General features: G+C 41.4%; 1 protein-coding gene across 2 annotated transcripts in view; it reads left to right on the top strand.

The window, feature by feature from the left end:
* The window catches only part of LOC108164872, a 122,821-nt gene that overhangs the window by 82,245 nt on the left and 25,108 nt on the right, over positions 1 to 15,468 (top strand). For both annotated transcript variants that reach the window (XM_017300815.2, XM_017300817.2), the window contains exon 3: positions 8,506 to 8,700. In XM_017300815.2, the coding sequence (XP_017156304.1) occupies positions 8,506 to 8,700 (195 nt within the window). The remainder of the gene's footprint in view (positions 1 to 8,505; positions 8,701 to 15,468) is intronic.

Below are 15,468 nucleotides of genomic sequence, written 5' to 3'. Positions count from 1 at the left end.
TATTAGATTTGTGGTAAAAGTGGATGTGTGTAACGTCCAGAAGGAATCGTTTCCGACCCCAAAAACTATATATATTCTTGATCAGCATCAATAGCCGAGTCGATTTAGCCGTGTCTGTCTGTCCGTCTGTCCGTCCGTCCGTCCGTCCGTCCGTCCGTCCGTCCCCTTCAGCGCCTAGTGCTCAAAGACTATAAGGGCTAGAGCAACGATGTTTTGGATCCAGACTTCTGTGATATGTCATTGCTACAAAAATATTTCAAAACTTCGCCCCGCCCACTTCCGCCCCCACAAAGGACGAAAATCTGTGGCATCTACATTTTTAAAGATACGATAAAACCAAAAACGCACAATCGTAGAGGATGACTATATGTTTTAGAATGTAAGATCTCAACCAGGTCGTATAATTATTATAGCCAGAATCAAGAAAACAATTTCATTCTTTCTCGCTCTGTCTCTCTCTAACACACAGGTTTCATAGTCGGTTTTGCCAATTGCAAAATATGAGTTCAAGGATCTCAGAACCTATAAGAGCCAGAGCAACCAAATTTGGTATCCACACTCCTGTGATATCGGACCTTGACCGTTTCGTGTCCAAATTTCGCCACACCCCCTTCCGCCCCCGCAAAGGACGAAAATCTGGGGCATCCACAAATCTCAGAGACTATTAAGGCTAGAGTAACCAAATTTGGTATCCGCACTTCTGTTAGATCTCACTATAAAACGTATATCTCAGAATTTCGCCCCACCCCCTTCCGCCCCCACAAAGGACGAAAATCTGTTGCATCCACAATATTGCACATTCGAGAAAACTAAAAACGCAGAATCATAGATAATGACTATATCTATCAGATTGCTGAATCTGGATCAGATCGGATCAATTTTGTAGCCAAAAGCAAGAAATCAATTTGCAGTGGCCACGCAGCGCCCGACGTCACGCTCAGACTGATTTTCTGTCTCTCTCGCACGCACTCTTTGTCGTGTCGTTTAATATTAGCGGCGTCTGCCGGAGGAGAGCCATACTGACTTAGTATCGGGTATAACTGTAGAGTTGCGGTGTCCGCAGCAACTCACAACGTTCCACCTCGTTTTAACTAAGTCCCTTCTAATTATTGAATGAGTAGCTTCAAAGTCAGACTCGGGATCTGGCGAATTTGTGCTATGATTTTCTCTGGAGCCGCTTTCTGCTCTCGGAATCTGCCACGGTTTTAGCGATCGCTACATAGCCTGCATATATGCATTTCCGCGGTCACTCACACGACTTTCGGAAGCAAAATACAACTTTAAATGTTAAATAAATCAAACAAAATTAAATTTTTTACATTTCACCACTAATAATTTTGTATAGTATTTTGAGAGTACTATCCATGGTAAAAAGAATTAAGAGCCTCCGGTTTTTATCTTTTGAGATAAAAGCCACAAAAGAGCGGTCGCTCACGCGACTTCAAATAGACATGGCTTTAGACATCAATGCTAATAATCGGCAAACTCTGCGAATTGTGTGCAAATTTTGAACTTGAAATATTTTTGACATAAATAAGAAATATGAAGCTTTATTAGTAGACTTATGATTTTTCAAAATTTGTCACTTTTTGCGAAGGATTCTTCTTGGTCACTCACGCGACGTCACTCACGCGACATTTTTTCCAATACAGTTTTGTGTGCAATTATATATATAACAAAATATAACAAAATATTTTTATTTTCATTTCAGTATTGCATGAAGTGAAATGCTTTCGTTTAATGCCACTGATATTTTTGGCTATTTCCCATTTTGCGTTCATTTTTCCAGAGACTTCCGCTATGTCATCTGTCGAAATGAAACATAGGTCAACGCCCCTAATATTGTGTCGTGCACATTCATAAAACGAAAAGGCATTTTGGAGAGCATCCTTTTTAGTTTTTTGAATTTGCCACACTTTCCTTTTTACAACTGCACCTACTCCATCAACTGCACCCTTGCCATGAGAGGTTGCGAAATAATTCCATTCTAATTCTTCGCATCCAAAATGCACCAAAAAGTCTGGTAGGCTCCACGTTATAAACCTGTTTTTAAATTGACTGCCACTGCCATCAGAAAATATATAAACTTTTTTAAAAAGCTCGTATTCCATTTTCATTATGTCCGTAATTTTGGAGATAAAAGTGAAGACCGAATTTTTGTCGTGATTTAAATTGTCGCTTATTACAGCATATGACTTCGTACTACCGTGCAACCATGCCACGCATGTAAAAATGGTAACTTGTTTATAACTAAAATGGGCACTTTAAATTTCATTTTGGCATTGCAGGCGGTAGTTTTCCGTGAAATCTATTTGCAATAAAATTTCACCTGGTTTTAATTTGGCTTTGACGTCTTCAAAATATTTCTGCTGGCAACGTTTAACAAAAAAGTGTTCTTTAAAGATAGGTAACTTTGCCTGCAGTTCATTTAAGAGAATATGTAGGGGAGCTAAAGCCTTGGTTAATACCATTTGTCCATTAACCTTACGCCAATTCTGCCAATTTACACATTCTTCCAAGTAGTTCCAATATATTAAGGGAACAAATTCATGTTTAATGTTATGAATACAATTTTGATAATTGCCTGTCATGCATTCTTCATCCTCAATATTGCAGCACACTGTTCCTAGAAAGCTTTCAAAATTGCTTGAAAAACATTTAAAAACAGTAGCGCAACTTTCTAGCAGAAATGTAAAATTAGCATGATACATGCATACGCACATATTATAAGGCATCTTACTTGAGAGCTCGATATGGCTTGGACGCTGTTGGTAGAATAGGGTTTTGCCTATGGCACTTGTACCAATCTCGGTTTTATATAATTCAAAAGCTTCTGCCATTGTCATAAGCATGTATCGTTTGGAAACTAATTGGCCATCGACAATAATTGTTTTTTTCCTCTCAGCAGCTTGTACGGATATTTCATCTTTTAAATAAAACTTTTTGGCAACATCCAATTGCTTTTGATTGCATCTTGTCTCTTGTGCAGCAATGTTATTTTTGTCTTCGTTGTATTTTTTATTTAATACATCAAGAAAATTTGTTCGCCTTTCTGCATTTTTTGGCAGTGCCCTTTCTGCCTTCTTTACGGCCTTTCCAAGAGATTGCTTGCTCCAATACCTTTCACTTTTCTTGTTCTCCACTTGCCGATTAGTCCGAATCATTTTAACTCTCGATCTATCATATTCTTTCTTTCTTTTTAACTTGCTCTCAACTTCTATTGGATTGTCTCGCAATTTTAATCTGTACTTTCGGGACAATTCTCTTTGTTTTTCTCTATAATCCATAAGTTTTTGTGGGTTATTTTTTATTTTTTCCATGTACCGCATTTGCTTTTCTTTTTTTTTATTAATATTTTGTTGGTCCATCTAAATTTTAATTGAAAGAAGCTAACAATAACTATTTAATTTTATTTTACCGACTGTTGAGCCAATCTCACGTAAACTACAAATTTGCGCCCACTCTTATCAATAAATGCAATAGTTTTGACAACTTATGCTGTTTTTCGGTCTCATGCGATAAAAGAAGATCAGATTAAAGATTAGCACAAATACGGTTACTCCGTGCTCTGTTGTCTGTCTTTGTTATTTTTACCATAACTTCACTTATCTAAGTACAATTAAAGAAGTGAAGCTCTACGGTAAGAGAACTCTAAATGTAGTAATGATTTTAACGAAATAAGCCTATAAAACGTACCCATTGCAAGATACATACAAACTCAACTTCGCTTACAATTATTTTTTACATATGAACTTTTATTCACTATTTTAGCCCAAAAATATAAAATTTCAATACTTCTAAATAATATATAATCAAAAACAGCAATATCTTCGGTACTTTTTTTTTGACTCTTGGTTGACCTTTTCGCGGAAATGCCCATATTCGGTTAAGAGTTTGTTCGAATCAATGTTTTGATGTTACCAGAAACACTCACTTCCAATTGACAGGATTCGATCTTCGAGACGACTTTCTATTTGCTTCACCAGACGCTGAGTTTTCCTGTAGTTGCTCTGTGACTGGGCTTTACCTTCTACTTGATCCTGCATCTGATCCTTCACTTCTCCCGCTTGACTCATCATCTGTCGCATCATCTCGATCAACTGCCCATTGGCCGCCACCGGCTTGTTCTCCTCCACTGTCGACCTGGGTCTGATTGCTTGCTCATCCCAGAACTCATAGTCCCCAAGATTGAGGCCTGTTCTCTCCACTGAAGTGAGTGCAGTGCTGGCTGCCCAAATTTAACTATCCTCATAATCCCTCTTCTGACACTGCTTATTTTCAGATTAAGGATATAAACAGAAGAGTTACATTTTTCATTTCAAGAAGAACACTTTACTTTGGAGATAATTGTGTTGCGTGCTGTTTCAAACGGCTCTGAGCCAAGACTAACTATTTCTAGGCATACGGCCCATACATAGTAAGGTTCACAACAAAAAATGTCGTGCATAACAGGCTTATGAAATATAAAAGGGATTTTCACATATGTATACTCGCATGTGTGTTTTTCCTGAGTTTCACTCACACTTAATATTTATGGCATAGTTGCACTTAATGAAATCTATGGCAAGCAACTAGAATAAAACTCTTTGATATGGCCCGCCCCACAGGACCCTTAACCGCTTTGGCTAAACTTTGTTTTCTGGACACTCCATGTGCTGTAGTATATTGCTTTGGCTCGGCTCCCGGCACGACAAAGTTATAATAGCCCTTTGGAGCAGTCATCCAACCAGGCCTGTGTGAGGAGTGGCAACTTCGCCCCCACCGCCCCCACTCGCACCCACACATGCGTGCTCTAGGCTGCCACATCAGTTAGGTTACAGCCTCGGACAGGCCCCTGGCTTGTCGACCGGGACCAGGCGACGACAATTACAAGTGCGTGCAGAGTGCAGATGGCCCAACAACAGGGCCAACACTTAAATACAATTTGCTGCCCCGAACTGTGATGGCGAGGTGTTGCCCTGTCTAAGTTCAAAAATGCAGCCAAAAGCGAGCGGGAACGTAGTGGCTTTAACTGACAAGGTCTTGTGTCTCAGCCAAGCCATAGGGCCAGTGGGTGCGAGGAGAGCCAGAGCCAGAGCCAGAGCGACAGCAGGTGTTTGGCCCCAAGTAAAGTAAGAAGATGCATTTCCTCAACAGCGAGGATTGAGAGCTGAGAGGGCTTAGAACTGTGGGGACTTGAATCTCTGGATTAGTTCAGCAATTGCAATTTGGCTAATAGACTTCTCAGCCATGCACAAAGGCTTGTCTCAAGTAATTTTCAACAAAAACTTTCCCCTTATACTACATACATAGATCTGTGGGTGTTTGCGTGCAATTAATTTGACCAACTATTACCACAAAACGAGGCATGTACGTACATGGGCCCAGACCCTTAATGCACTCTTCAATGAGCTAAGCTCGGCTCGGCTCGGCTCAGACCAAACCGGACCGAACCAGACCAGACTAATCCGGCTGCTTCTCAAATAAATAGTTGAAATTTTCCCTGCACGAACCTGTTGGCTGGTTTGACTTTCGGCTTTTGTGGGTGTGAGTACGCACTACAACCACTGGATGCCAGCATTAAAGTTTAAATCAAACCCCCCCCCTAGAGAACCAGAGCTAACAGGACCAAGGCAGAGTCAACACGAGGCGCTCAGACCTCAGCTGGAACACATGAAAAATTCAAATTCGGTTTCCGATGCATATGAATGCAGCACACGCCCTTACGTGTGTGTTCCATGGGTTAACCATGGGTGGAATGTTAACCGAAAGGTCGCATCTGGTCAAAGCCGTGGCCAACAGCGGACCAATGCGCCCTAATGAACGCCATTCAATGCCTGGACGTCGCTACTGCATTTGCCAAATAGCTATCCCATCCCGAAATCGACCGAAACACAATAGTTGAAGTGTTTCTGGACACCTACGACTTTATCGAGTATCAAATGCTCTCCGAGGAGGATCCTTTCCGTGCTCAGTGCGCACCCACTCATTGCAGTCGAAAGCGGAGCCGAAAACCAAACACACTCCATCCGGTGCAAGAGCGCACTCGGTGTGTCTAGAAATCTCACCCAAAAATCTCACTGAGATCAGCTCAGCTTTGCATTGATGTTTTTCTTTAGCGCGGAAAGTGTGCTGATATCAATATTTCGGGTCTGTTGATTGATTTGTATCTACCAACTTGTTGTGGCACAGAACACAGAACATTCCCAGAACAACTTGTTATTTAACCAAAAGTTTCTAGGTTACAATTCCATTCGCCCAATTCCATCAAATGATTTGCAAAGTCACAAAAGAAAACTATATGAAATTCGTGAAAATAAACGGAGCTGAAACTTAGATACCATCCCTCAAATTAAGCTCAGTTTTGCCAAGATTTTACTTTAATTTTAATGAATCTAGGCACTTTAGTGGGTCTCATATTTGTCTCAAATATCGTGTTTGTTGAAATTGAAAACCCGAATCAAAAGCTTATCCCTATGGAGGGGACATTTCTTAGCCTGCCTTTCTTTTTCCATCTCTTCTCTCATTTTCCGATAGTTTTCTGAGATATGCATTAAGAGCTGAGAACTTTTTCCAGCTGAGTACGTTCACAGGCGGTCTAGAGAAATGAGTGACCAGTGAACATTGTGTACTACACAAACAAGTACGGCACGTGGCGGTGCACCACTCCCTGCAGAATATCAAAAGCCTATTTGCAAAGAGAGCAACGCAAGACCTAGCCACTACCTACTGCATCTACCACGATAGGATTTGAGGCCGGTCTAGCCATCCCCAAGAGCAGCAGCGAAACCCTCATCTCGATGCGTCTCGTCTGCATCCGTTTGGCTCCTTCACGTGGCAATGATAAGAAAACTCGGTGTTCTACCAATTCCAATTGCTTGGGTGTCCCCAAGAAGCTGCTTTCCTTCGCGAAAAACACCTCGATCCTTGCCGGTTTCATATTCATCCCGAGAACTTAGGGCCATATTGTCCTTTGTCTGACCCAAGAGTGCCGTCCGGGTTAAACTAACCTACATACTTGGTTTTAAAGATTCGTTCACCCGCCTACTAACAGCTATCCACTTTAAATATTTGTGCTCCACTCACATCCTTCCTTCCTATGCTACCTGCCATTTCGAAAGTTCCCAGATTTCCGCGATTAGCGTGCAAACTAGATAGTGCCTTTATCAGCTCAGTTTTTGCGCTGGCCAGTGTCCTGAAGTTGGCAGCCAAAAGTCATTCGAAACTTTTATATGGCAGTGTAGTGCAGCCAGGAATCGTGACGGGGGACTGAGCTCCGTGTCGGATCACTGGGACAATCAAGTGGCATGATTGCTAAGCAGCATAATGCCGTTTATTGCCGCGGCAGGCCCCAACTAATTCGGTATCGCTGCACCGTCGCGCAGGCCAGTCCGCTGCTCGGCCAAGTCGATCTTTGTGAAAAGTTTGAGCGAATTCGCAATCATGGACCCCTGCACAATATGCTAAACGCCATTCTGCCACCAAAGAGGCAGGAGGACGAGCAGTGCCTGGGGCAGCAGCAGCACTAGCTGTGGCAGGCGCTGTAGCTGCAGCTGCATCCATTGAAATCATAATTTTATTATTTATTTTTTTTTTATTCCGCACCCGTTTAGCGCTGTCTGGCCGTCCCGCACTTAGTTTTACTATCCTGGCGCTTTGTTCGCGCTTCCATCTTTGGGCTCCTCCAGCTTTTTGTTAATTTCGCACGACCACAATAAAAAGCCAGTGGCATGGGGCAGAAACTTGCCACGGAGGCAATGTGAAAATGAAAATGAAAAATATAAATTGTTTTTATGGCGGCGAGCGAAGGTGCCCTAAGCTGGGACTGGATATCGCTGGGGATATTCATTCCGATCGACCCGGCAGAAACTCGGAGTTGTGTAACGAGTTTGCCGTATCGTGAATGATGGCATCGGTCTGGCAGTTTAAGAGGCTAATTTCAGCTCCCACGCCAGCTTCAATATCGGTGTAACGTCACAACAGATTTACGGCGGATTATCGGATCCCCTGATTCCAAAATTGGAGTGCTGGACGAACGGTTAGAGTCCGGTGAGAGCATCACCGCAAAAAAGAAATAACTTGCCTCCAAATGCAAATGCGGGGCTTGCAGACGGGGCGAATTTCGATTCGTTTGTGAAGAGCATTTTGTGGCTTCATTAGTGCCCCAGAGACGGGCTGGCTTGGGTTTGGCTTTGGGTTAGGGTTTGATTAACACTAACCGAAGCCAACCAGGAGCAAGGCGGGAGGGCGGGCGGACGCAGGGCGCTGGGGCACAGCAGAGCTGTGTGGAAGCAAAGCAAGTACAATCAAGGCATATGGATTTTAATTAATTTCCATTCCATGCTGCAGAATTTTTAATTAAAAAACTTGAGCGTGGCCATCGCACATAGCACTTAGTGCTGCGTGTAAGATGCACTTGGTGGATCTGGTGGAGGAGCTGGAGGTGGAGTCCCAGCTTTGTTGGGTAGGCTTAAGCCGCATTCAATCTGAGGCTATCCCCTAACCGTTGTATTCTTTATCTTGAAGTTTTGGACTGCCGAGCTAGTGATTGGAGCGCCTGGAGCGAGTGCGACAAGAGCTGCGGCAACGGCATGATGACGCGCAGCCGCCAGATACTGCAGGTGGCTCAGAACGGCGGCAAGCACTGCCCGACGCTACTCCAGACGCGGGCCTGCCAGGGCTTCCGCTGTCACGGACACCGCGAGAAGAAGATATTGCGTGGTAAGTATTCCTATTCATACACAAAATACTATTGTTTTAAAATCTTTGGTCTAAACTTGGCAAAAAGGAACCGACTTTGGCCATGTTATGTGGGTTTTGCTTTCAAATCAAATCAAATTTTTAATGCGGAAAAAGTTCATTCAGGAGTGCAAAATAAATGTTTTTCTCTTTTATTTTTTCTTTTGATTCTGTTTGTTATACTAGGTACTTGAATAGTTTAGGGATACATATGTTAGTTTTGTGGTCAAACCCCGTAAAGTTTATATATTCTTGATCAGCATCGATAGCCGAGTCGATTCGCCCATGTATCTCTATCTGTCCGTCCCAAGATCTCAGCTATTAGATCTCAGAGACAATACATACAAGCTAGAACAACCAAATTTTGTGTGCTGTACTACTGTGATAATACACTGTTGCAAGTGTATCGGTGGAATCCAGCTACCTGATCTGGTTCAGATGGGATCATTATAATAGCCAATTTGCAGTAGCTACGCTACCCCTTCCCATCCTTGCCGAAAGTCATCGGCTGCGATACGAATCCCGACGCTTACGTATAATCACGTATGCTATTTAATAAACAGTATTTATTGCATAGGTTTATATCACCAACCAAAAAAAGTTGTTCTTTGGATCTGCGAGGCAGATGAGACATTGCTCAGAATTATATATAGTGTGTTTTTACACGTGGTAAACGGAAGTGTGGTATGGAACCAAATGATTCTATTTTAAAGGTATACAAGGAATACAAATTTAGTTTATTCGGAATAACAGACAAGTTCCCAGAATCAGTAGAAACCAAATGGTGATTGGTTTTTTTAAATGCGAAGTGAAATTAAACAGAATTCATATTTATTTCAACTCAAATTTATGAAAAAAGTATGTTTAATGTGGCTCATGTTTACTTTAAAAATAAAAAACTTTATATTAAATATTATTAAGACTTAATTTGAAAATATTTATTTTGAAATCAGAGCTCTACAAGGATTTTATAAAATATTTCTGTATTATCCTTTTCACATTTTATTCTACGCTTCACTCAACCTCCCACTTGGGGGTGTGAATGTTTGTTTTGCAAAAATCCGCCAGAAATGGCTGCGGGACAACCCCACAGAGTGTGTGCCGTGTCGGAATCTGCTCAGTCCTGTCTGCCATCCCGGCCAGCAATTAAAGCACATTAAAGAGGTCGTTAAAATGGGCAAAGACTGCGGCGAAACGGAGCTAAAATCAAAGACGTCTGCCACGGTCTGGCTGCCTTCACCGGCATAGCGTTCTGCATTTGAATTCGTTTCTGTATCCGTGTCTGTCCGGTCAGTGCGTTGCGTCCCTAAGTATGCAATTAACAGTTGTCTAAAGCCAACTTGATTACCAACAAACCAACAAACAACCCAGTCGGACTTGTCTTCTTCCTTTTCCACTGCGATTGGGTTACCCACACCTGAAGCTCTCACTTCCATTTAGGTAAGGGTGGAACCACCGGGGAAATGGTTTTTTAGTTCCATGTTGACCCAGTTATTTTGGAAAGCTCTTGGAACGGGTGGCTGTTGTAATATCAACCCCGTGAAACGATCGGAGTTTGCTTCCGGTTATAGTTTACAAAAAAACGACTACATAGATCTATGATTCAATTCATTGGCGTGTCGTCTGTGTCCATAACCCTGTTTCAGCCGTCCATCGTGGGATGCAATGGTGGGGCAATCTCTCTCTTAAGGTTCTGCAACAAATATAGACGGTATAGACATAAATAAGATATCAGATAAAGTTAAATCTTATATCGTAAACCTCTTTTAAGGAACTACATATGCAAGTCCTGTGTTTTCCTGCCTGAATTATATCTCCATTACCAAAGAGGTCATTGTAAGCACTTAATAATTTCGTATACTTTTTGAGACTTAATGAATTTTATCTTATCAAAAGATATTTTACCCAATTCGAGATATTCGTAAGTCCAAAGTCGCGCAAGCGCATCTGTTCTCGTTCTGGTAATTTCATTGCACGATTTCTTTTGACACAAACTCTTAAAGAGAAATCTTGTGCATTGAGTGTTGCCCTCTTGGGTCTTTCAGATGGTAATCATAAACAAACAAAAAAGGCATAAGGAATGCATATTCCGTACAAACAAAAATTCTTATGATAATTACATATATCCTTTTTGGAATAAATAAACAATTTGGATTTTTATACCAATACCAAGCTTGTCCAGTGCTACATCGTTAGTGTGAAATGCAACCCTATTATCATATTGCAAATTATTACTGAGAAATTATTAAAATCTAGATGAGCGTCGAAAAGAACAAAGAGAGCTGAGAACTACAGAACTAACGAGGGGGAACGTTGTGAGTTGCTACGGACACCGCAACTCTACGGTTATACCCGATACTAAGTCAGTATGGCTCTCCTCCGGCAGACGCCGCTAATATTAAACGACACGACAAAGAGTGCGTGCGAGAGAGACAGAAAATCAGTCTGAGCGTGACGTCGGGCGCTGCGTAGCCACTGCAAATTTATTTGTTCCTATTGGCTATAAAAATGATCTGATCTGATCCAAATTCAGCAATCTGATAGATATGGTCATTATCTATGATTCTGCGTTTTCAGTTTTCTCGAATGTGCAATATTGTGGATGCAACAGATTATCGTCCTTTGTGTGGGCGGAAGGGGGTGGGGCGAAATTTTGAGATACACGTTTTATAGTAAGATCTAACAGGAGTGCGGATACTAAATTTGGTTACTCTAGCCTTAATAGTCTCTGAGATTTTTGAATATCCCCAGATTTTCGTCCTTTGCGGGGGCGGAAGGGGGTGTGGCGAAATTTTGAAACAAACTCGTCTCGGTCCGATATATTAGGAGTGTGGATACAAAATTTGGTTGCTCTAGCTTTTGTAGTCTCTGAGATCTAGGCGCTAATGTTTTACTCTAAGCAAAGCCGCCTATGCTACGTGTGTGTTAGAGAGAGACAGGGCGAGAAAAAATGAAATTGTTTTCTTGATGCTGGCTATAATAATAATACGATCCAATTCAGATTCCGCAGTCTTAAAGATATGGTCATTCTCTACAATCCTACGTTTCTGGTTTTCTCATATCTTTAAAATTGTGGATGCCACAGATTTTCGTCTTTTGTGGGGGCGGAAGTGGGCGGGGCGAAGTTTTGAAATATTTTTGTAGCAGTGACATATCACAGAAGTCTGGATCCAAAGCATCGTTGCTCTCGCTCTTATAGTCTTTGAGCACTAGGCGCTGAAGGGGACGGACAGACGGACAGACGGACGGACGGACGGACGGACAGACGGACAGACAGACATGGCTCAATCGACTCGGCTATTGATGCTGATCAAGAATATATATACTTTTTGGGGTCGGAAACGATTCCTTCTGGACGTTACACACATCCACTTTTACCACAAATCTAATATACCCCAATACTCATTTTGAGTATCGGGTATAAAAACAGAGAATGAATGCGGAGTGCCAGACAAAAGTAGAAAGCGTTGGCCACGGGGAGTCGTGGAATATAACTACAGCAAAAGCGGAATGAATGCATAAGCAAAAGACAAAGAAGGGAGCAGCTGGCAGAGAGTGCAAATGCAAAACAGAACGAGCGCTATGAGTGCCAGCAGACTTTTAGCAGAGAAATAAAGGTAATTTAGCCCGAAAAAAACAAATCAAAACAAAAATAATTTAAGCCATGCACAGCCAGAAAATGTGTTAAATCCATTGAGGAATTTTATGCACAGCTTCGGGAAAGAGGACAAATTTTTGCTCATTGGTTAAAGGAGAATTCATCGCTAAGCGCTTTATGATAATGGCTGTGTCGGAAGCACATCTAAAAGCTGTACAAAGATGTATATGCTGTAGGGTTCTCCCATGTACATACCATACCAATTACGTTTTATTACGTATATTAGATTTGTGGCAAAAGTGGATGTGTGTAACGTCCAGAAGGAATCGTTTCCGACCCCATAAAGTATATATATTCTTGATCAGCATCAACAGCCGAGTCGATTGGGCCATGTCTGTCTGTCCGTCTGTCCGTCCCTATTAGCGCCTAGTGCTCACAGACTATAAGAGCTAGAGCAACAATGTTTTGGATCCAGACTTCTGTGATATGTCACTGCTACAAAAATCATTTCAAAGCTTCGCCCCGCCCACTTCCGCCCCCACAAAGGACGAAAATCTGTGGCATCCACAATTTTAAAGATATGAGAAAACCAAAAACGTAGGATTGTAGAGAATGACCATATCTTTAAGACTGCGGAATCTGAATTGGATCGTATTATTATTATAGCCAGCATCAAGAAAACAATTTCATTTTTTCTCGCCCTGTCTCTCTCTAACACACACGTAGCATAGGCGGCTTTGCTTAGAGTAAAACATTAGCGCCTAGATCTCAGAGACTACAAAAGCTAGAGCAACCAAATTTTGTATCCACACTCCTAATATATCGGACCGAGACGAGTTTGTTTCAAAATTTCGCCACACCCCCTTCCGCCCCCACAAAGGACGAAAATCTGTTGCATCCACAATATTGAGGATACGAGAAAACTAAAAACGCAGAATCATAGATAATGATCATATCTATCAGATTGCTGAATCTGGATCAGATCAGATCATTTTTATAGCCAAAAGGAACAAATCAATTTGCAGTGGCTACGCAGCGCCCGACGTCACGCTCAGACTGATTTTCTGTCTCTCTCGCACGCACTCTTTGTCGTGTCGTTTAATATTAGCAGCGTCTGCCGGAGGAGAGCCATACTGTTTTAGTATCGGGTATAACTGTAGAGTTACGGTGTCCGCTGCAACTCACAACGTTCCCCTTCGTTTTTGCTAGAAAACTGCACAAAAATTTCACCGCAGTTTCCAGGTAATTTTAAAAGCTTTTTAAAATCGTTTTGCTGCTATATCCATAATGAAGGATGCATGACGAACAATTGCAAGTTGTGCTGGAAAGATTTAAAATATCAGTTTCTTCACTAAAAAATTTATAAAATATGGAAGATGCAGCTTCCGTATATGCAGCTTTTACAGAAACAGTTGCGACTTTTTCTGACCTTACAGTAGATTTTGAAACAAAATTACCCTCTTATAAGAAAAATTATTTTTTTTAAAAAGAGATAAGAAAAAGTATTCTGAGGAAACCAAAATACACTTAGGGCCCAACGAAGTAGCCCTTAAAAAAGATTTTGCCAACTATGATAGAATTAAAACCTAAAAAGAAATTTAAAGTGATGACTTCAATTTACTTCAATCAACTTGGTTGGCCTCCTGCCAGAGTAGATTCTTTTCAGTCGTCTGCTATTATACATACAGTGGCGAGCACGTGTGGTTACATGTTTATCACTTTTCACTTTAAGCGCCTGTAAAATCTTTAAAAATGAATCAATCCTTGTGATTTTTTTGTTTAAAGATTCATTATTTTATTGAGAATGAAAAAAGACAACAATTTCAATTCAAAGAGATCCATTTCCTTAAGAGATTTAAATTTTTTCAAAAAAAGAGCATGCATCCACTTTTGCACGTTTCAAATTTTTTTACTTTAATAATTTTTTTAAAATATTTGTTCCAAAGGGCCTTAGCTTTTATCATATTCCGAATAAGTATTGGCGTGCTCTCGACTAAATTTAGTAGGTGCTGGCAAGGTATCATGCGCCACTCCGACCTCTCGCGCTCCCAAAGACTCACCCAATCCCTTTGGTGCAGACTCCTACTTTTCCAGTGTTTTTTAAACAGAGCCCATCGATTTTCAATGCGATTTAGATCTGGGCCATTGAGCAGGCCACTGGATTAAGTGAAAACTCGAGTTATTGGGACGATTTTTCACGAATCTAGCCTTGTGCGTCGGGCTACCGACGGAGAGAACGTTCCACCAAGTGCAGCAGCCCTACACCGTCAGGCTTCCTCGTCCATGCTTTATTGTTTCCTTGACTTGATGATTTTTCAGCTTTCCACTTGAGCGGTAACAGTAGTATTCATTTCGATCAGGCTTAAAACGGTTTATTTTGGTATATCTGACCCAATTACCTTCTTACAATCTTCCGTGGTCCAGTTCCTATGCTCCTCGCTAAATATAAGATGCGCAGCCACTTTTTGTGGGAGAGGGCAGGTTTTTTCTGGCTAACTGCCGGTGTCAGGCCGATCGTACGCAGAGCGTCCACTCATGGAACGTTCTCCAATTGGTTAAAATCGATGGAATAATGAAGAAAGAGTATTATCTTCATATTTAGGAACCCATTTTGTCAAATTTTATAGAGAAATGTGTCTTCCCCACATCCGAGATCACTTTCCAGCCAGACGGTAGCCCGACGCACAAGGCTAGATTCGTGAAAAATCGTCCCAATAACTCGAGTTTTCACTTAATCCAGTGGCCTGCTCAATGGCCCAGATCTAAATCGCATTGAAAATCGATAGGAGTCTGCACCAAAGGGATTGGGTGAGTCTTTGGGAGCGCGAGAGGTCGGAGTGGCGCATGATGCCTTGCCAGCACCTACTAAATTTAGTCGAGAGCATGCCAATACTTATTCGGAATATGATAAAAGCTAAGGCCCTTTGGAACAAATATTTTTAAAAAATTATTAAGGTAAAAAAATTTGAAACGTGCAAAAGTGGATACATGCTCTTTTTTTGAAAAAATTAAAATCTCTTAAGGAAATGGATCTCTTTGAATTGAAATTGTTGTCTTTTTTCATTCTCAATAAAATAATGAATCTTTAAACAAAAAAATCACAAGGATTGATTCATTTTTAAAGATTTTACAGGCGCTTAAAGTGAAAAGTG

Source organism: Drosophila miranda, chromosome XL (assembly GCF_003369915.1).
Source record: "Drosophila miranda strain MSH22 chromosome XL, D.miranda_PacBio2.1, whole genome shotgun sequence".
Lineage (NCBI taxonomy): Eukaryota > Metazoa > Arthropoda > Insecta > Diptera > Drosophilidae > Drosophila > Drosophila miranda.
The sequence above is the reverse complement of the archived record's forward strand: the minus strand, read 5'-3'. Positions and strand labels throughout refer to the sequence as shown.